This window comes from Geotrypetes seraphini, chromosome 2 (genome assembly GCF_902459505.1).
Source record: "Geotrypetes seraphini chromosome 2, aGeoSer1.1, whole genome shotgun sequence".
NCBI lineage: Eukaryota > Metazoa > Chordata > Amphibia > Gymnophiona > Dermophiidae > Geotrypetes > Geotrypetes seraphini.
In genome coordinates, this window is record NC_047085.1 from 462,562,548 (window position 1) to 462,585,583 (window position 23,036).

Sequence of the window (23,036 nt, forward strand, 5' to 3'; positions counted from 1 at the left end):
GTGGATTTTAGCCACGGTGGTAACAGCCCTGACGCTCATAGAATTCTGAGCATCAGAGCTGCTACCACCATGGTGGGAGCTAAGAAATGCTCCACAGTTTTGTAAAAGGGGGGATAAAATAGAAATACATAGACATAGGTTAAATTGAACCAGCAAGAAGCTGGACTCTGCATACAATGCAACACCACAGAACAGTGACATATGTCTCTTAAAGCAATAAATAAATTGAAAATTTTTGTTCTACCTTTTCTTCTCTGGTTTCTGCTTTCCTCATCTTCTTGTTACTCTCTTCCTTCCATCCACTGTCTGCCATCTCTCTGCCCCTATATGGCATCTTCTCTCCTTCTATGCTACTCCTTCACCCCCTAAACTGTACCACTCCCTTGGGTTTTTGCAGTCTAAATGCACAATTTTGCAATTTTTTTGCTGCAAAATCTATAGAGCTTTCCAAAATACAGATCCATGGATGTGTGTGTACTAAACATCTATACGGAGGGATTCACTCAAGGTGGTGCGCAGCGGGTGAACACATACTACATGGCATGTGAACCAATCATATGGGGGATGCTATGAAATATACCAATTACATTCTTTAGGGCAAAGAAGTCATTGGCAGTTTGTTGGGGGGGATGGGGGGAGAAGAGAAACCAATTCAGCATTAGCATCTGCAATACTGAACACCTGGGAGATGCCACCTCCATTTATTTATTTTATTCAATGTTCTATACCAGTGGTTCCCAACCCTGTCCTGGAGGACCACCAGGCCAATCGGGTTTTCAGGATAGCCCTAATGAATATGCATGGAGAGATTTGCATATAATGGAAGTGACAGGCATGCAAATCTGCTTCATGCATATGCATTAGGGCTAGCCTGAAAACCCGATTGGCCTGGTGGTCCTCCAGGACAGGGTTGGGAACTCAGAATGGTTTACATAAGTTCATTCAGGTACTTGAGCGTGTTTTCCCTGACTATTCTGGTGGGCTCACAACCTATCTAATGTAGCTGGGGCAATGGGGGGTTAAGTGACTTTGCCCAGGGTCACAGGGTGGTGAGGCTGTAGCTTTAACCACTGCGCCACACTCTCCCCTTGCCCACCCCAAACTACACCAACGCTATCATACAAATGACATAATTGTATTTAATCATTACAAAAACAATTGTGAAGAGCAAATATTTTTATTTTCTGAAATTTAGAAATTGACCTTGTACTCTGTAAAAGAAAATGTAGCAAGCTTGGTCAAAACCAAAAAATATGCGGCTGAAGAAATGGCAGACATAGCCTGGAATACCCTAGTTTTGTTGGTTCTACGTCGGTCCTACAGCAGGCAGCACAACTTAAAAGACCAGTAGCAGCACCAGAAGTGGGCATTGTACAAACATTGCCGTGATTTTGGTAATGCCTCTGCATTTCCGTCTGTTGATGAGGAATTCTACACCCTTTATCGCCCCCTCGTGGATCTCCTGTTTATTGCCAGCAGATCTTTTGTCAAATGTGATACTACTACTGGGTTGTTGGTTTTGGGGTTTTTTTTTTCATGATGAAATCGGTGTTACTGTGAGTAGGAAAGGACAGCAAGAGCTGGAAGTTTCTCAGCTTCTGCTAAGAAAGGCAGCCTCTGAATTTAGGAGGATCCTTGCTTTATGAATTTAACCCTTTGGGTGTGCTGGAGCTGAGCACCTCCTATTCCTGAACAGCTTGACCGTTTTGGCCAATGCAGAAAATTTAATTTCATTCTGATTATTTACAAAAAAAAAAAAAAGTGGATCTTATGACCCAGTTCTAATGCTTGAGGAGGAAAAGCCAACCTAATGTTTTTCTCCGGGGATCCAGTCTTGCAGAGAAACTTTCTGCTGCTTCTTTTGCAAACAGCCTGGATCCGAGCACCGGTAAGCGTTCTTCTTCGGATGTTTAGTTAACCTCTTGGCTGTCTTCGAGTTCGGTCTGTGAGTTTAGAAAGCGAGGGAGGAAAAAAAGATGAACCGATGATTGTAGAAGTGTAAATCGCAAAAGGTGGGTTTGACTGAACATCTAGCGTTATGTGTCGCACCGTTTAGGACTCCTCTTTCCTATAATTTTTTAAATTACAACAAAAAAATGATACCTGGATATGAATCACGTAATAGTATCTCAGGATGATCTAAATTGGAATATTGGAATGTTTGTTTGGTGCAACACCTACATTTGAAAAAAATGTTCGCTGCCTCCGAAGTTCATAAGAGATTTAATGTAACTATTACAGTCTTCTTTATTCTGTGTACAATACCTCTCTTGGGTATGAGGTGAGAAGCTTGCTCCTTTTCTTTGTAAAAGATTTCAGTAGCCCTGTTAAAGTCTTTTAAGAATCGTTCTGTTTAATTTTGAATTGGTCTTCTTAGCTGCAGCCTGGAGTCTTTTTTTTTTTTTTTTTTTTTTTATAAATCTTTATTCATTTTTAAACTCACAATAAGTATAACACAAAATACAATCATTTTATACTTTAACATTACTTATTATATCATCAAATTATAGCTCTCATCAAATATCCCCCCTCCCTTATATCCAACAATTAATCATAAGCAGAAGAAATCATAAAATATTCCCACCCGCCCATCCCACCCTAGACGTGTATGAACAAAAGGGAATGAATGTTTATTCTATGCAATATTTTCAGTCTTTACAGTATCTTGTTAATGGCTCCCAAATAACCTGAAATTTCTTAAAACTTCCTTGCTGCACCGCAATTATCCTTTCCATTTTGAAAAAGTGACACAAAGAGTTCCACCAAAAGCTATAATTCAGCCTATCCCAATTTTTCCAATTATTTGTAATCTGTTGTATGGCAAATGCAAGCAGTGTCTCACTTCCAGCTCACCACACAATTGTTTCCCACGTATTCACCTTTATAGGACCCCCAGGGACTCCTGAAGAAGACTTTTTGTCGAAACGCGGACCGTGTTGGGTCCTATATCCCTAGCGGACTAGATCCTTTAAGACTTTTATGTGGATAACCTATTTTTATGTGGATGAATTTATTATATGTGGATGATTTCAGTGTGCCTTTGGAACTTTGACACTTTCAAATAAAGTCCATTTAGGTACATCGTCACTCCACAGAGTTTTTTTTTTGGTTTTCCCTGGATTTTCTTCTCTGTGGATATTTTGGGGTTAATTCCTTTTGTTTTTTGTATGGCAATTGCTGTTATAATGAGTAAAAGCTTGGAGTCTTTAAGATTTGAACTATGTAGTTTTTCCCCCCTAACAAATAATATAAATACTATTGTTTCAGGTGGTATAAAAACCAAACCTGTACTCTTCCATAATAGACATTATAATATGTGGGAGGTATTGTAGAAAGAGCTCTGAATTGTGGAGTAGCCAAGAACACTTTCTGCTTTTTAACTTCTCAACTTTCAAATCAAGCATCATATTATAAATTAGTACCTAGGAGAGAAGCAATAGATGGGTTGGTTCAGGTTAGAGAATGACACGGGGACAAATATTTTCCCGTCCCCGCAGGAACTCATTTTCCTGTCCCGTCCCAGTGAGTTCTTTTCCTGTCCCTGCCCCATTCCTGTAAACTTTAAAATCATAAGTGTTCGAGGCTTGTGTGGTTAAGGCAGAGCTTACAGGAATGGGGCAGGGACCGGGACAGCGGCAAAACTTGCAGGGACGGGACGGGGAAATTGAATTCCTGCAGAGACGTCTCTGTGTCATTCTCTAGTTCAGGTGTTTGACACTTGGCAAAAGTTCTGCTTTTGATATCCTGTTGGCTCTCTTTCTTAACAGTGTGGGAAAAGGCGGATCTTGTTCATTGTGGATTTTGTGATCTTGGATCCGATGACTCTGACAAAAATCAATTTTTTTAAAGATGATACAGGTGGAGATGGTGTCGTTGACAAAAACGGTATCTGAACCTGAATTCAAGAAAGCTTGGGAGAAGCCCATAGGATCTCTAAGGTGATGAAAAGGAGAGTAGATAGCATGGGTGGGCAGACTACATGGGCCATAATGTCTTTATCTGCCTTCATGTTTTCTCTGTTTCTCTATTTCTGTTCTCATCCTCTATAATAAAACCCTAAGCGCGCATGCGCACTTACAACTTCGTGTTCCCTGACAGCGTGATGCGTGCCTCCGTGCCGAATTCAATTGGAGGCGGGCTTGCGGCGCATGGGGTGGCTTCGGGCGGCGTGTGCGGCTTAGAATTCAGCGGCGGTTTGTGTCAGCAACGATTGTGAGGTGTCCCATTGCACTGCGAGGTTGTAAGAAGCGGCAATTTGTGTCATGCTGGTAAGAAGTGGAAGGGGAGAGGGAAAGGAGGCTGCTTTGGGGGGATGTTGAACAGGGGGAGCAGGGAAAGGAGAAGGCCTACTGTTGGACAGGGGGAGTAGGCAAGGGGTGGTGGTGGACAGCCGAGGAAAGAGAGAGAGAGAAAGAAAGAAACACACACACACATCTATTCTAGCACCCGTTAATGTAACGGGCATAAAGACTAGTAACTAATATTTTTGCCAATCCATTTTTTAACCATTTGGTTTCTATTTTTTCAAGTGCTGATCTTTGTATTTTTACTCTTGTTAAAGCTTAGATGCTTTCTACGAGGGGCCGCTGAAAAGTTCTCAGCCCAACCAACAAAGCTGGAGCAGTCTCCATCGAGGGCTATACACTTAGTAGAGTGATTTTCCACTTGTTTCGTTCCATCGGAAAAATACAGAATGAAAAAAGTAGAAAATTGCTGGACTAAGTGTATAGCCCTCGATGGCTGGGCTGAGAACTTTTCAGCAACCCCTCGTATAAGGGCAATTCTACATAAGGCACACCTGCATTTAGGTGTATCTGATGCAGGTAAATGCAGAATAGGCACTACCAACCTGTCTGCATGCCTAAAACACTTCTATATGCTTATGCATGAGTGATATAACACACAATTGAAAAGGGGGCATAACATGTGGTTGGAGAATTGGTGGTGCATTGGTGATGCATGCATCTTATAGAACAATGTTTCTCAACTTCTTCAAGCCAAGTACCCCCTAAGTCTAACAAATATCAACTGAGTACCCCACCCATGCTCCGCCCAGACCCACCCAAGCTCCGCCTCTGACCCCACCCCTATAATAACAATATTTACCTCGACTTTCAAAAGGCTTTCGACAAGGTGCCACATGAAAGGCTACTTAAGAAGCTGTGGAGCCACGGGGTGGGAGGGGATGTGCACAGATGGATCAAGCACTGGCTGTCGGGTAGACTGCAGAGGGTTGGAGTAAAGGGCCAATATTCTGACTGGCGGGGAGTCACGAGCGGTGTGCCACAGGGATCGGTGCTGGGGCCTTTACTCTTTAACATATTCATCAATGACCTGGAAAAGGAGGCAAAGTGTGAGGTTATAAAATTCGCAGACGATACCAAAATGTGCGGCAGAGTTAGGACCAGGGAGGAGTGTGAGGACCTACAAAGGGACCTGGACAAGCTGGAAGACTGGGCAAACAAATGGCAAATGCACTTCAACGTGGACAAATGCAAGGTCATGCATATAGGGAAAAAGAACCCGTTGTTCAACTACAAATTGGGGGGGGTATTGTTGGGAGACAGCAGACTCGAGAGAGACTTGGGTGTGCTGGTGGATGCATCACTGAAGCCATCTGCACAGTGCGCAGCAGCCTCGAAAAAAGCCAACAGGATGCTGGGCATCATAAAGAAGGGCATAACAACCAGAACACGGGAAGTCATCATGCCATTGTATCGAGCGATGGTACGTCCGCATCTGGAATACTGCGTTCAGTATTGGTCACCGCACCTCAAGAAGGACATGGCGGTACTTGAGAGAGTCCAAAGGAGAGCAACAAAAATGGTAAAAGGGCTGGAACACTGCTCGTACGCCGAGAGGCTGGATAGGCTGGGGCTCTTCTCTCTGGAGAAAAGGAGACTCAGGGGAGATATGATAGAGACCTTCAAGATCATGAGGGGCATAGAGAGGGTGGATAGGGACAGATTCTTCAGACTGAAGGGGACAGCAAATACGAGGGGGCATTCTGAGAAACTGAAGGGAGACAGGTTCAAAACAAATGCAAGGAAGTTCTTTTTCACCCAAAGGGTAGTGGACACTTGGAATGCGCTACCGGAGGAAGTGATCAGGCAGAGTACGGTACAGGGATTCAAGCAGGGATTGGATGGATTCCTGAGGGATAGAGGGATCGTGGGGTACTGAGTAAACCAACCTGTTCGTGCATGTGCAAGACCGGAGGGCTAGGACTTCGATAGGAGGGCAGAACTTAAATGGGAAACCAAGGTGGCAGGGGAGCCCCTTCTGATGATTCAGACAGGCCTTGACCTGTTTTTGGCCACCGCGGGAGCTGACTGCTGGGCAGGATGGACCTGTGGTCTGACCCGGCAGAGGCACTGCTTATGTTCTTATGTTCTTATGTTAATGCAATTTCTTTTATCCATTTTTTCATATACACACAATATAATCTTATTAATACATAATGGTTACCACAAAATTTAAAAACACAAAGCACACTGTACGCAAAGAAGATCTTAATTATCATTTATATTCGGGGGGGGGGTTCAAAGAGGTCAAGGCAGATGACTTTAAAATATGCAATGTCACCTCAGTAACAACTATACAAAAATAGACAAATATAGTGCAAAACAGATATAAATTCTCAAAACTGACACGTTTCAATCACTAAATGAAAAAAAAAAAAAGACATTCCCCAAAAGTAAGCCCTAATGTGTTTATTGGACCCAAAATTAATATAAGACACTGTCTTAATTTTGGGGAAACACGGTATTATGTTAACCTTTAAATTATGACTAACAACTAGAGTTACCATGGCGCTCTACCATCTACCATTAATGCACACATTATTTCAGTGGTATATTGGGCCTTTATAACAAAGTGCATGAAGTAGCACATGGTAACTGCTACCACATCAGTGTGGTAACTCTTTCTGCATTGCTTTAGCAGTTAGGAAGCACAAATTAACATGTAAGAGCATCTTATGTTAGGGGCTGGCGACTAGATGAGCGTGGAGAGCAACCACAGTTTGAGCGTAGCACATACCGCGCACTTGTACAGTCGCCATGGGTACACTTAGTGCTTCCTAAATAAGAGACAGTAAGGCCCTGATTCTATAAAAAGCACCTGCCATTAGGTGCCTAGCCGATCTAGGTGCCTAACTTAATTTTTTAATTGGTTCAATCGGCCATTAAAAATCAATTAAAGCACAATTTTAAAAAATGTAATATACCGGTAGGCGCCTAATGCCGGTAGACACCCTGTAGGCGTCTACACCAAGGCACCTACCGACATCTAGCATCACGGCAACATCTGCGCACTTCTGGATGCTTGGCGCCGCGGCCACTATGTTCAGTGTGCCGTGGCTCAAGAAAGTTTGCGGGACGCTGCATTAAGGCATCGTAACTGTAAAATCTAACCCGCTGTAGAAAAGAAAGGCCCCCCCTGTAACCTTGTATAAAATGGGGCATTCAGTAAAATAACCCTACACAAACACAGTAGCTATAAGATAGCAAACTGTGGCTTCGCGTCAGCTCAGTCCAATTGTGGTGTTTCCTCTTGCTTTGGACCTCCCTTTTGGTTTCTTGTGGATTTCCCATTATCCTACCCTACTTTCTTTCTTTATGGGCCTCTGTTTATATAGGGGTTTTCTCTGGTTCTGTCAGAAAGCAAATTATACCAGTCAACAGTAGTTGCTTTTGAGGCCAGTCTTATGAGGAATTGACCTGCTGTTATTGTATGTAAGGAACTACTATCAGTTTACTTCATACTCTTCACGGTGATGTTGGGGAGGGGGTTAGGGGGTTAGAACCCTCCATTATAGAGTAAACTTAACTTTTTCCTGATTTTTTAGGAAAAAGTTAAGTTTTCTCTATAATGTGGGAGGTTGCACCCCCCACACGGCAGCGCGAAGAGTATGAAGTAAAGTGGGGGGGGGGGGGGGTGCCCCCCACACCTCCTGTCGGAGCTCTTTAAAAGTAACTTTTTAGGCGGCGCACTGGGGTCTTGTGCCAAATTGTCTGTGCTGCAATGTCGGCGTGCCAAAGTCTCGCGCGCTTTTGTCTCGACACTTAACCATAGTCAGGCTCATAATATACCTGCTTGGAAAGGTTTGTTTGTTGAGAAAAGTAATGCAATCTGCCTCAGACTTGGCGATGAATGGTTGGGGTGGGGGAGGGGGAACCCATTTACTTGCAGTTTCTGGTCAGCCTCTAGGGGGTGCTAAGAGATGCACAGACACCCAGCCAGTCCACTTGTCACTGCTGTCTTTAGATGTTTTAGAAAGGTGAAGCCAAGCTCTTATTCGTTTACCCGACTGTTTTCTGCTGTATTTCCAGCTATCAAGTCGGTTCGTTAGAGAAGTGAATCATCTCCTTGAGCAGCCAGTTAATTTTGGGAAATGTTTCCTTTTCTAAATTCTTGGCGCTTATCCCCAAATTACAATTTCATTAAATTGAGCCTCCACGTTCAGGTACTCCAGGGTGCTTTCTGCACAGAGCAGTTGATATTTCTGAAATGTCTTCTATACATAGCACGGTGCTGGCCATTGTGCAATTGTTTATTCAGTATCTGACACTGTATAAACCGTTGCCTGGTAGTGAGTGGGGAAGAAAATACAAAGTTCCTGAACGCTGATGAAACGCAGCTGCATTGAGCCAACTCACGAGGCAAACAAAGCGCGATAGAAGTGCATCATATCATATGCAAAGGGGATGAAGAAAAATTCTTTACCAAAGACATTACCAAAAAGCTATAACTAATTCATCTGGTGAAGGGCAGACATGCTGCTACAAGAATTGCCTTTTAACCGATTTGTGGATTAACCCTTTCAGGACCAAGGGACATATTTGTCCCATAACTTTAAAATCCTATAAATTTTGATTGGGATAGTCTACAGTTCTAAATTTGATATGTACGGATTCCATATGATACTGCCTTTATGTAAACAAACTGGTTCCGACATTCATTCATTAGCGTCGTTGCCAGATTGACGAGAAGATTCACTTGCCACACTGTCCATAAGCCAGAAGCTTGATTTTTTTAAATAAAAATAATGATATTTCACAAAAAAAATCAATTTTTTGGCATCTGCAAGCCCTTTTTACCATAAAAATGTCGTCAAAACCACAAAAATTGGCCTACGATCCTTATGGTCCTGAAAGGGTTAAGAATGAAAACTTTCAAATAGAGGGATCCTTTTAATAAAGGGCATGAAGCACTTGGCAAGCGGTTAAGGCCCAGAAGCAGGCTATTATTTATTTAAGTATTCATACACCATTTATAGCCTAAGTGGTTTATGTTCAGGTACTCAAGCATTTTCCCTCTCTATCTCTGTACCTGGAGCAATGGGGGGGATTAAGTGATTTGGGTTCATAGACAACAGCGCGAAAGACAAAAGTACGTGCTGACAATTGAGCGCAGTGCGCCCGCCGCCGCGCCGCTCTAAATTACAGTTTTTAGGGGCTCCGACGGGGGGTTTTGTTGGGGAACCCCCCGTTTACTTAATAGACATCGCGCCGGCGTTATGGGGGGGTTTGGGGGGGTTGTAACCCTCCACATTTTACTGTAAACTTAACTTTTCCCCTAAAAACAGGGAAAAAATGAAGTTTTCAGTAAAATGTGGGGGGTTACAACCCCCCCCACCCCCCACAACGCGGCGCGATGTCTATTAAGTAAAGTGGGGGGGGGGTTCCCCACACACACACACCCCCGTCAGAGCGCTAAAAACAGTAATTTAGAGCGACGCGGCGGCACGCGCTGCGCTCAATTGTCTGGGCGCGCCTTTGTCCCGGCGCGCTTTTGACCTGACACCAGTGACTTGCCCAGGGTCACAAGGAACAGCATGGGATTTGAACCCACAACCTCAGGGTGCTGAGGCTGTGGCTCTAACCACCGCTGTAGTTTTCCTACTTCTGCGTGTTGAACAGTGTGCTACTGAGATTTGCTGAATTTATTTTGTCAGGGGGGACGTGGAAGCAGTAAAAAGCCAGTGTGTTACGCTGACTTTGTGCCATCTGGACAATGTAAAGTTAACATGTGGGAACTTAGGCCCCGATCCTAGAAACAGTGCCTAAAACATAGGTGTCAACCCAAAGTGCGGGCAAATCATAAGTTTTACATACTTGCGCCTACTGGCACCTAAAGTGGACTTAGGTGCTGGTAGGCTTGCTAACCTTAGGCACACCCTATTTATGTCAGGATTTTCTTGGCCTAAATGAGTGTGCCTAAGGTAGGCACCTACCGGCACCTATGTCCAAAACAAGCACCTATGTACATAAGAACATATGAGCATAAGAGTTGCCATAGTGGGACAGACCGCAGGTCCCTCAAGCCCAGTATCCTGTTTCCAACAGTGGCCAACCCAGGTCCCAAGTACCTACCTAGATCCCAAGTAGCAAAACAAATTTTATGCTGCTCACCCTAGGAATAAGCAGTGGATTTTTCCCAAGCCATCTCAATAAAGGCCTATGGATTTCTCTTTTAGGAAATTTTCCAAGCCTTTTTTTAAACCCTGCTGAGCTACATACCAAACGCACCCATGATCCACCTGTAACCATGCCTTCTTTCTAGTATGAACCTTGGACTAGGTGCCTACCTGAAAGTGGTAGGCACTTACCAAGTTAGGTACCTACCATCCCATTCATTTTAATTTAGAGCCAATTATGAGGTGATAATTGTTCATGATCAGTGCTGGTTAAGTTTTTTTAAAAAATAATTAAGGTAGGTGCCTAGATCAGCTAAGTGTGCCGATCTAGGCGCTTAACTGTAGGCATCCTTTATAGAATCTGGACCTTATAGGAGGCAGTAAGTGCTCCTGTGTTAACTGTGGCCAAGCACTGCACAATAATTGCCACTTCCTGTGCAAACAGCATGCAATTCCGATGGGTTAAGCATTTCAACTTGCAAATTGCTTGCAGAAGACAACAATAATTTTCTTCTCTCCACCCCCTTGTCTCTCTGGGCAGCGCCCCCTCTCCTCAGTCTTCTGCAAGCGAGTTGAGAAGACGTCTTTTCATCTGCTCTGCACTAGATTTTTTATTTTTAAGATTTAATATGATATTTTTTGAGGCTTCCCGTATAGAAAAAGTGGACAGAGACAGATTTTTCAGATTATGGGGAACCACAAGTACAAGGGGGCACTCAGAGAAATTGAAAGGGGACAGGTTTAGAACAAACACTAGGAAGTACTTTTTCACCCAGAGGGTGGTGGATATGTGGAACGCACTTCCAGAAGCTGTGATAGGCCAGAACAAGTTACATGGCTTCAAAGAAGGCTTGGATAGGTTCCTAGAGAACAAGGGAATTGAGGGGTACAGATAAGAATTAAGGATAGGGATAGGAGTAGAGATAGATTATAATAATAGTCAAGGACCACTGCTCAGGCAATGGGCCTGATGGGCCGCCGCGGGAGCGGACCGCTGGGCGCGATGGACCTCTGGTCTGACTCAGCGGAGGCAACTTCTTATGTTCTTATTAGTAGTCCTGGGGCAGCTCTGCATCAGAGAAGGGCCAGCCATTGGAGTCTGTAGCTGGGAGGGCAGCACTTTTAAAACGAGTACTTGCCTGGTCAGCCTTTGTTAACATTTGGAGCTCAGGAACAGGTTCCCTGGGAGTGATGCTTGCCCCTGTGGAGTTAGGCACTTCAGCAGAGACTGAATTGATTCTGTGACTGGCCAGGAAGCTTGGCTGTGTCGTTCCTCCCTCCCTCACTCCCCCCCACCCCCCAAAGAATTGTGTGGGAACATGAGAGGTTGAGAGTTTCAGTTTTTTGGAAACTGAATAAAAGGTGGCCCAAAGAGATCAACGCTGGAGCCATCCTTGCTTGTTTGAGGCAGAAATTCCTTCTCCATTTCCAGCTGCAGTGAGAAGCTGATGCAAGCACAGCAATGGCAGATCTGTGAATACAGCTCATTACTTTAAGTTAAAGTTTGGTTGTTTTTGTTTTAAGGTTCTATTTGGTTTAGCTCCTAAATATATAACTGAGCTTTTCTCTTTTGCAACCAACAGACTTAAAAGCAGCTCACACTTGAATTTTGTTTTTCTGCCGGTTAGAGGATGTAAACTTAAAAAAACATCATCAACATCTGTTTTCATATCAGACAGCATCATGAGGCAAGGATATAGAACAATTGCTTTGGCTTACTGATATTTATGGAGAATTTAGGAGACATATCTGTTCTTGAAGTACTTAGGTAACTGATCTGTAAAATTTTTTATTATGCAACAACCAGATCTTTTTGGGTTTTAGGTATTGGCTTTTAACTTCTTCACTTTTATTCAATTTGTTGCATTTTTAACTATTGCAAACTGCATAGAACTTTATAGCCTTATGGTATATAAAAATTGTTATTATTATTATTACTGTCTTTGTGAAAATTGGGGTGGGTCTGAATTCGGCAAAACTAAGGGTTTATGAAGGTGTCTCAAGGGTCCTCCACCTCTAAAATCATATTTTCAGTAATTTTGAACTTTCAGTTTTGCTCCCATGAGATGTTTATTTGTGCTAAAACACTGTCGCTGCGGCCATCTTGGTTTCCCAATTTTATTTCAAAAGTCTCCTTCTGTCTCAAATTGCCTTGATTTTGGTAAAAATCAATTATTATGGACTCCTCAGGTGGTTTAGAACCCATATCATGCTAAATTTGTGCTGGATGGTTGGATGAGGAACATCTTTGTACCATGTGCTGAGGGGTGTGGGGAGCCATGAGCTTATCCCCCTCTGGTCACTTCATGGGTCAGGAGGTGCAGAAGGTTCGAGATCCGGGGCATAAAGCCTTGTTAGAGCATCTTAAACATGGCTCGGCATTGACAATGAAGCGCTTTTGCGCAGATGCTGTTGACCTTGAGAGGAGGCGTGTGGTAGATTGGCAGAGGTCCTCAGAGGTCCCATGTTAGGTCTTTGACCCTGATTCTGTGACTTTGATGTATGCAGCTTACCAGTCAGACCTTCAGCAACATCACTTACAAAAATGTTTTAAAAAACAGGCCCAAGAACCGAACCATAACATCCTTTTCCTCATAGTGATCTCCTATTTCTGGTCAAAAGAGAAGTTCTACTTTAAAAACAAACAAACCAAAAAACCAGTAATGTCCTTCCTTTTTTAAAAAAAATTCTTTATTCATTTTTAAACTTTCAACAAGCAAATTATAATACATTCATATACACTTTAATATCACTTTGTAATCATACATATGTTAAATCATAATATAATTTATCCCTCCCTCCCTGCCTCCCATATAACAGTATAGTTTCAGATAATTTGAAATTAAACCCTTCCTCCCCCCACCCTATACTTCAATTAATAAAAGGGGAAGCTATAAATTATTAACTATAATCAATCTTTATAATAGTTTGTTAATGGCTCCCAAACTTCAATAAATTTTTTTATAACGCCCCTGTTGAATAGCTAATATTTTCTCCATTTTAAAAATATGGCATAATGAATTCCACCAGAAATTATAACTTAATCTATCATAATTTTTCCAGTTTTTAGTAATTTGTTGAATGGCAACTCCTGTCATTATAAGTAATAATTTATTGTTTTTAGAGGATATTTGACTCTTTTTCCTCATTGATGTACCAAATAATATCGTATCATATGAAAGCGCTACTAGATTTCCAAAAATTATGTATTAGAGGTCAAAAAAACAATAAATGATCCAATGTAGCAGCTTCAAGATGATAGTGCCAACATCTATTAGACTTAGAGCAATCTAATTTTTGTAAACGCACCGGGGTCCAGAATGCTGTATGTAACAGAAAATACCAAGTTTATCTCATAGATGCTGACACTGTACACCTCATCCTCCAAGACCAAATTCGTGGCCATTGAGACACAATAATTTGATGCTTAATCTCAATGCTCCAAATGTCTTGAAGACCATTCTTTGGTTTTTTATTCATAAATCCAGATATTAATTTGTACCACTAGGCAGCCTGGTGTCCCAAGAAGTCCACCTGAAAACATAAGAAAGGCAAGCTGTATTTATCACTAAGATTTTTCCATTCAGGGAACCCTGAAAATCTCAACAGTGAAACCATCCCCACCTGGAGCGGATCCAACTCTAAGAGATTTCAATGCAACCTGTATTTCCTTCAATGTAATCGGCTTTTCAAGTGATTCTTTTAGATGATCAGGAATTTTATGTCCTTCAATTAATTTTAAAAATTCTATTCCTTCAGTTTCCTTATTTGAATCAAGCTCGGAAGAATATAATGCTTTATAAAATTTCAAAAATTGTTCCAAAATGTTTTTAATTTGGGAATGACTCTTTCCGTTTTCATCTTTTATAGCTACAATTTTTATTTTCTTTTTCTTTACTTTGAGGTAATTAGCTAACATTCTACCTGCCTTATTCGAATTATCATAATCCAATGCTTGCTGATAAAATAATTCTTTTTTAACCATTCTAGAGGAAATCTCATTATATTAATATTTGTTTTTTAATAACTCTTGCAATGTGCTTTGTTCCCATTTTAAAGCTAAATTTAATTCTAAATCTTTAATCTTTTTTTCCAAACTAGAAAATTCAATTTTAAGTTTTTTCTTTACTTGTGCTGAAAATGAAATAATATGTCCTCTCATAGTAGCTTTAAAAGCATCCCACAGAGTTCTAAAGAGATTTCTTCTGAATAATTTAATTGGAAATATTCATTAATTTTTTGTTGTACATCTTTAATAAAATTGTTTTCAGCAAGCAGAGCATTATTAAACCTCCAAACAGGTCTATTATTATCTTGATCTGTTATTTGTAATTCTATCCATATTCCTCCATGGTCTGAGAAAATAATCAGATCAATGATGGCTCTTGTGACTTCTTGAATTAAAGTATTTGACACACAAAAAATAATCTATTCTTGAAATGATTTGTGTACTTGAGAACAAAATGAAAATTCCTGATCTTTAAAATGTAATATCCTCCATATATCTTTTAGTCCACAAGATAGGACTAGATTTTCCAAACCTAAGGATTTCAATATTTTACTTGTTTTTTTTATCTATCAAAGGATCCATAACCGCATTGAAATCCCAACCACAATCAATTTGGTTGTAGCCAGTGGTAAAATCAACTGTTGAAGAGATTTAAAAAACTCAATTTGACCCGAATTAGGTGCGTCTACATTAACTAGCATCAAGGTATCATTCCCTAAACTCATGTCTACTTGAACCCATCTTTACATGACATCTGCAGAAATTAATCTAAAGCTTCCAGAACATTTTCTATTTATTAAAATAGCTACCCCTGCTTTTTTATCCACAGCTGAGGCATAAAAACAATGTTTCACCCAATCTCCCTCTAACTTTGATGATTCGATTGCTGAAAGGTGAGTTTCTTTGAATGTAATATACGTCCGCTTCTTGTTTCTTTAAGAAACTAAGAGTCTTCTTTCTTTTAATCGGATGATTGAGGCCATTAACATTCAAAGAAAAAAATTTAATAATCATTTTTGATTTCATGTATTGACATTCCATAATATATTCCCATTAGTTCCCCTTTATTAATCGATAAGTAAATAATGTACCTTTTCCCTACCCATTTATCCCCTTTTCCCTCCCTCCCCCCCTGCAAATTTTGACTGCTTGGAAGTGTTAATGTGAAGCTAAATCCCAAAGCTCCCCCCCAAACCTTATATTAATCAAATTCATTTTATAAATTGATTGATTATAAATAAATAATAAGTGTATCTAAATAACATTTGATTAAAGAATATGAACAAATTATCATCCTATACATACAAGTTAATTAATCCCAATAAATCATATGTCCAAATTTCTATATTCTTCAGAACATTTGTGAAATATTAAAATTATTTCTATATGTGTAAACTTATTACTATATATCAGTCCTTTCCATTATCTAATAAAATTTGGAAGTATCATTTTATTTTTTAATTTCAATGTATTAAGTAAAATAGTTTTCTTAATATCATGAGACCTCTTATAAATAATAACTATATTTATTCAACTCATATTCTAAATTCATTATGAAAAAATAGTATAATGATATTAATATAACACACACTTGGGTCTATTTAAAAATATTGTGACCCTTAACATACATATTAATTCATCCCTTTATATCCTATAATTGATGTTGTTTTAAAATGTTAGTGAATTAATTCTTTATCTTTCGTTTATATTTAATTTAATTTCACATAAATCATACCCTTTCCCCTTTTAAACAATCTTCTAAAACCTACTTTCCTTGTAAACCAATTTACATCCTGAATTTAATTATCTTGAAAATTTTAACCTTTAACAATAAAAGATTCAACATTTTGATATAAAACATGTATACATATATATCTGACCTTCCTACGCTATTGAAATGTATATATAAAGAGACCTTTTTGTATGAAGAAATCTCTAAATGATAAAAATCTTTCAATAAATAAATATAAATTTCCAAATGAAGGAACCTTCTATATTCATTAAAGCTATATAATTTTACTTTAGTATTTCATGTTTCCATTTCGGTTTCTCTCATCAATTATTCATCCAATTAGTTTTCTTTACAACTTAGACAGATCTTATTTATGCTTTTGTTATCATTCTCTTCAACAAGTAACCATCGTTCATTAATATCCATTCCATTTATGATCTTCCTGTAGATTGTATTTAACAAATTATCTCCGATACGGGTCTTTTTTTTTTATAACATCTCTTTGCCGCTTTTAATAACACAAACCTTACTGATCCTTCAATATCGAAAATAGCAGTTGAAGAGGCTCGCTTCTGAATGAATATACATTCTTTTCTCATATATCATCAATGTAGTATAGTTTCAAGTCGATTCTTTAGCCTTTTTCTTTTTCTATGTGGATTTTCTTTATATCTTTAAAATGTAGGCTAAACCAATCCAATTCCTCAGATACCGAAGTTCTGACATTTCCAATCGATCACCAAACAGTTCATGTCAGGACTTCATAGCTTAGTGTTATATGTTCGAATCCATATTTCTCTCAATGTTGGCCGATTAGTAATATATGTGAAATATTTTAAATCATGTTGAATGTTATTGTCTGTTCATTTTCTTGCTTTTTAAGAAATTTCTATCATCCCATCTTATAAGATAATTGTTTTTATGCAAAACCATAAATCCACATTTTCTCCATGCCATTTTCTCCCTTAAAGTAATATCAAATATTCATAGGTTCTTTTTGCTGATTAAGAAATTCAATGAGATCTTCTGGTTCTTCAAATTGACAGGTTTTATTATCAATAGTAATCTTCATTATTGCCGGGTACATAAGACTGTACTTTGCTCCTAGTTCCTTCAGTTTAGGTCTTAATTGTAGGAATTTTTTCTGTTTTTCAGCCGTGGCTTTGGCAAAATCGGGTACGAAAATTAATTTTGCCCCTTTATATTTTATATCATTATTAGATTTAACAAAATTTTAAATTTCTATAGCCTGCTGATGCCTCATTACTCTGAATATTAACGGCCTTGGAATCCCCCGTGCATTTGATTTGAAAGGGATTCTATGAGCCCTTTCTATCTCCAATGGAAAACATGGGTTAAGTGGCATTAATTTGGAAATAAATTCTTCCAAGAAAGATATTGTATCTTTCCCTTCCAAACCTTCGGGTAAATTTAAAACTCTCAAATTATTCCTTCTAGACCTTCTTTTCCATATTTTCAAGTCTCTTTTCCATACTGTGAATTATCTGATGGTCAGCCTTATATTGATTCAAAGTTTCCTCTGCATTTTCTAATCTGGCTTCAATTTGTAATGCCCTAGCATTAGCGATTTCCATCTTTTTAGCAAGATTGACTACTTCCTTCTTAACCTCCAACATTATAGCTTTCAGCTCCGCTATAATGCCTGCGCTGTCCATAGCTTCCTCCGGCGGCAACAGCACTCTGAAAGGAGTCGGCGGGTCTGCTTTGGCCCTCTTCGTATTTCCTCCCTGAAATGCCAATTCATTTTTGGCTTGACGCAATGTGGACATATTTGGTAAGCAAAATTATTCAAATTGAGCGAATTAATTAACGAAAGTATAACAAAGGCTTGCAGAGGTACGGAGCTCACCGATTAAGCCTCCACCATGTTAGGCTTCCAAGCCACGCCCTCCGTAATGTCCTTCCTATCAGAACTCTTCTTTTCCATCAGTAAACCACCCTCCCCAAAAAAAAACCCACCCCAGTCTCTTCAGTGGAAACCCTTCTCTTGTCCCAAAGAACATAAGTAGGGCTAAAGGAAAAAAAAGGGGGGTTGGGAGAAAAAGGCCAGTACTTCCCCAACTGGCCTTTTCCCAAAGTTGTCACAGTCTATGAGAATCCTCTCATTTGTCATCCAAGGTTCCACTTCCATCTCATCTGGTTGGCCCCATTCAATAGTGTCCATGGGCTCTTCTTCCTTGCCAGCCTCTCAAAGTATTTCTGAAACTTCTGGAAGCTCCCTTCCCTTCCTACCTGGAATGAGACCCCTTAAATAACTTCCTTCCTGAATTTCCCCTTCCCGATTGGGTTTCCCTATCCAAGTCTTCTATTGACCAGGAGTGCTTAGCATCTTCCCGCCCTGAGTTTCATGGGCCCTCGCCCTCCTTTCTGTCTGTCCCAAGGAAAATTTCCTCTCTCACCCATGCTCCAGGGTATTGTCATGCTTCTCCTCCTTTCCTGATATTGTTCTCCAAGGCTTGTGAGGGCCTCTCCCTGGTTCTATGAATGTATGTCCCTTAAACCTATCTGCCCTGGATCTGAAGGTCCTCATCTTTGTCACAAAATAAAATGCTCTGTGGACTGGAAAACCTAGCTTGAAAAAAGAGGAAGGAAAAAAATCTCAGAAACCTCTCAGGAGCAAAACTTTAGCTCTTACAGTCCCCTAGTATTTTACAAAAGACTCTGCCAAATAAGGATCCCTGGAGTAGGGGCCAACACTGAGCTATAGTATGTCTCAAAACAAAATCTTGATTGTAAGTCAGAGAGTTTTACAGATTATTGTTTTTTGGGTCAACTTTGTTCTGTTTGGGGTTTTTTTTTGTCTAATTTCAACTCTGTATGCTAGTGCATTTTATATAAATGCTGTTTTAATATTGACTGTTCTCTGCCTAGAATTTGATGGTTAAGCAGATTATAAGTGCCAAAAATAAAATAAAATAAAATATAAAGACATGCAGGAATTCACATGCATTTGCCAGTACATACAGCTGGAGCAACCCATGTTTTAAACTTACACATGCAGAAAAAGAGTGGCAGCACTAGAGTTTTACACATGTTTATAGGTAAGTGGTTGGTATCTACATATGTACATGCCACCACTTATACATATGTAAAAGCCCCACTGATGCGACTCTTTTTCTTCCCATGTTAATGGTCATATGCTAATTGGGAAATTAGCAGGTGGCCATTAAGGGCTCCTTATATGAAGCCGCGCTAGCGGTTTTGGTGCATGCACCAGATTAGTGCGTGCTAGCTGAAAATCTGCCACCTGCTCAAAAGGAGGCAGTAGCGGCTAGCGCACGTGGCAGTTTAGCGCACGCTATTCTATGCGTTAAGGCCCTAGCGCGACTTTGTAAAAGGAGCCCTAAGTGAGGAAATAGAAAAATTCAGCCTTAGCGAATAGGAAAAGTGATCTCAGCGAATGGGAAACCCACACGCTATTCATAGCATAGGCCACTCTTTTTTTTTTTTTTTTTAGCACTGCTTAGTAAAAGGGTCCCGAGCACTTTAATTTAATGAAACTTCTAAAGGTTTTTAAACATAGCTGTGGGGGAATCACAATACAGATTGACATGGAAAACGGATAGCCGTGGTTGTTACTATGGTCCACATATTAATATAAGTTCATGATGCAACAGCAATGTGTTCCATTTCAATAGGTGAATGGTTACCAAGAATGTGAAATGGAGCTGGAGCTCCAGCAGGAAAAGATAAAGTGCATAGAATTCCTGACCACGGTGCAATCTGTGAATCATTCAGGTAAGGACTGTGACAGTATATCTTCCCTAATGCAAACCTGGACTAGAGCGCCTTCAAGCCCATTTTCTTCTTCGGGGCTTTTGGTACTCATGAAGAAATGTATTCACTGATCTCTGTCTCATTCATCCTATGTAACTCAGTTGATGAGATTTTATCTCGTTTGCCTTAATCTGACTAATTTTGTTAGGGCTGCACATTTAACGCATTAATAACGCCAATAACGCGCAAAACATTCACACCCCTTTGTCTCCTCTGCTCTTCCCCGCCACCTGCCACCGCCCGCTGCCGCTACCTGTCACATAAGAACATAAGAATAGACTTTCTGGGTCAGATCAATTGTCCATGAAGCCCAGTAGTCCATTCTCACGGTGGCCAATCCAGGTCACTACCGTGTTTCCCCGAAAATAAGACAGTGTCATTAATTTTGGGACCAAAAAACGCATTCGGGCTTATTTTCGGGGATGTCTTTTTTTTTATGTACAACAATCATCTCTCCCTTCCTCTCCTCCACCCCAATTCTTCCTCTTTCATTTCTCCCCCCCCCCCCATGTGCAGCATCTTTCCTCCCTGTCACCCATCCCCTTGTGCAGCATCTTTCTATCCCTCCCTCCCATCCCCCTGTGCAGCAAAACTCCACTAATCTTCCCACCATGAGACTGACATACCTCCTCTCCAAGGCCTCCAAAACCAGGTCTCACCAGGGTGGGGATCGCTGAATTGATGAGTTTGATTTTTTCGGTGCATCGGCAGCACTAGTGTCAGGGATGGAGTTGGGGACATTCGGAGGCGGGGGGACTTCGGGTAGCAACATTCCATGCTACCGATCCAGGGCAAGTAGTAGCTTCCCCCATGTCTTAATAACAGACTGTGGACTTTTCCTCCAGGAATTTGTCCAAACCTTTCTTAAAACCAGCTACACTATCCGCTTTTACCACAACCTCTGGCAATGCGTTCCAGAGCTTAACTATTCTCTGAGTGAAAAAATATTTCCTCCTATTGGTTTTAAAAGTATTTCCACTATAAACCTCTCCCTCTAACTAACCTTTTATAGCCTGCCGGCTGTGCTAGCGATTAAAGCAGAGCACTGCCGGCAGGCTCACTGGCTCCAGTCGCTTGTGGTCTCTTCAGTCCCTGCTACATCAGAACAGGAAGTTAGATCAGCCATTCTGGTGTGGCAGGACAGAATGACCTGCCGCCACCAGCCGGCAGGCTATAAAAGATTAGCTAGAAGGAGGATGGGAGGGGATTATAGTGGACCGTGGTGGGGAGTGGCAGCAGGTGGCGGGGCAGAGCCGAGGAGACAAAGAGGGGTTAATGTGCGTTAAAGGAAAGGAAGGAAAACTCTGCCCTAATATACCAGCACTGGCAGCTAATATTAGGATGCCTAAATCAAGTTAGGCACTGGTAAGTGAGATTCGGTATATGGCACCTAGTAGTTGATTGACAATCGTGCCGAGCAGTGCCTAGGATTTAAGCGCCATTAGGCACCGTTTATTCAATCAGCCCCAGACTAGAGAGCTGCACGGGAACGGGGACGACAGGAATCCCGCTGGACCCGCGGGCATCCCGCGGGTTCCCCCTTCGGGTCACGGGGATCCCATGGGGACGCCCCCTAGGGTCATGGGAATCCCATGGGGACGCCCCCTAGGGTCGCGGGGATCTTGTGGGGACGCCTCCGAGGGTCACGGGGTTCCTGCGGGGCTGGATATACTAAGTCGCGCGGCTTTTCTCCCTACCTGCTCTGCTTGCAGCACAGAGCCGAACGGAAGTCTTCCCGACGTCAGCGCTGACGTCGGAGGGGAGTGAGGGCTTAAACAAAGCCCTCCCTCACTCCGACGTCAGCGCTGATGTCGGGAAGACTTCCGTTCGGCTCTGTGCTGCAGGCAGGGTAGGTAAGGAGGAGTAGCCTCGTGGCTCGAGTGGCTACCAAGGGAGGGGGGCGGTCCGTCCCGCCCCGGGTGCAGCACAGCTGGCCAGGTCCCCTTACTTTTGTGGCGCTTCCCCGACCGACCGACAACAGCCCTGGTCCGACAAACCTCCCTGCCCTTAACCATGAATCTAAATTACCTTCTTACAGCAGCTGTAAGAAGGAAATTTAGATTTGCGGTTAAGGGCAGGGAGGTTTGTCAGACCGGGGCTGTTGTCGGTCGGTCGGTTGGGTAAGCGCCACAAAAGTAAGGGGACCTGGACGGCTGTGCTGCACCCAGGGTGGGAGAGAAGGAGGGGGGAGAAGGACGCTGAAAGCACTGGGGAAGACAAAGGGGTGGAGAAGGATGCTGAAAGGCCATGGGGAAGACGGGGGGAAGGACTCTGAAAGCATTTGTGGAAGACAGAAGGGTGAGAAGGACGCTGACAGGACATGGGGAAGACAAAGGGGTGGAGAAGGATGCTGAAAGGACATGGGGAAGACGGGGGGGGGTGGAGAAGGACGCTGAAAGGCCATGGGGAAGACAGAGAGGGAGAAGGACGCTGAAAGGACATGGGGAAGACAGAGGGGGGAGAAGGACACTGAAAGGACATGGGGAAGATAGAGGGGGGAGAAGGACACTGAAAGGACATGGGGAAGACAGAGGGGAGAGAAGGACGCTGAAAGGAAATGGGGAAGAGAGAGTGGGGAGAAGACGCTGGCAGGGAAGAAGACAGAGATGCCATACTATGGGGGGAGCGGAGGGAAGAAGATGGGTGCCAGACCAATTTGGAAGGGGGGGAGAAAGGGAGAGGCACAGTAACAGAGCAAATGGAAGACGCAGAAGGAAGAGAGACAGTGGATGGAAGAAACTGAATGAGAACATGAGGAAAGCAGAAACCAGGCAACAAAGGTAGGAAAAGAATTCTATTTCTTTTTTTGCTTCAGGATAAAGTAGTATATTAGTTGTGTTGATAAAAATTTATAAACAAAAGAGGCTCTGGTGAAAAACCCCATTTACAAAGTATGCATTCTTCCCAATTAACATTTCCAAATTAATAAAGTCTTTTTGCTTATTTGTAAATGGGTTTCTACCAGAGCCTTTAATTCAGTAGCATAATTAAATGAAATAACTATTTCTGAAGTTTATAGGGATGGGCGGGGACGGAGGGGATTCCTCACGGGGACGGGCGGGGACGGAGGGGATTCC

The 23,036-nt window shown here is 41.6% G+C and overlaps 1 protein-coding gene across 6 annotated transcripts in view; it reads left to right on the top strand.

Annotated features, from left to right (window-relative positions):
- Window positions 1-1,601: 1,601 nt before the first annotated feature.
- The window catches only part of VIPR2 (vasoactive intestinal peptide receptor 2), a 118,702-nt gene continuing 97,267 nt past the window's right edge, over window positions 1,602-23,036 (top strand). Inside the window, exons 1-3 of one of the 6 annotated variants that reach the window (XM_033931582.1) lie at window positions 1,648-1,723; window positions 1,780-1,888; window positions 19,821-19,920. In XM_033931582.1, the coding sequence (XP_033787473.1) occupies window positions 1,811-1,888; window positions 19,821-19,920 (178 nt within the window). In that variant the 5' untranslated portion in view covers window positions 1,648-1,723; window positions 1,780-1,810. The other 5 variants (XM_033931579.1, XM_033931580.1, XM_033931583.1 and 2 more) reach the window with 5 other exon arrangements.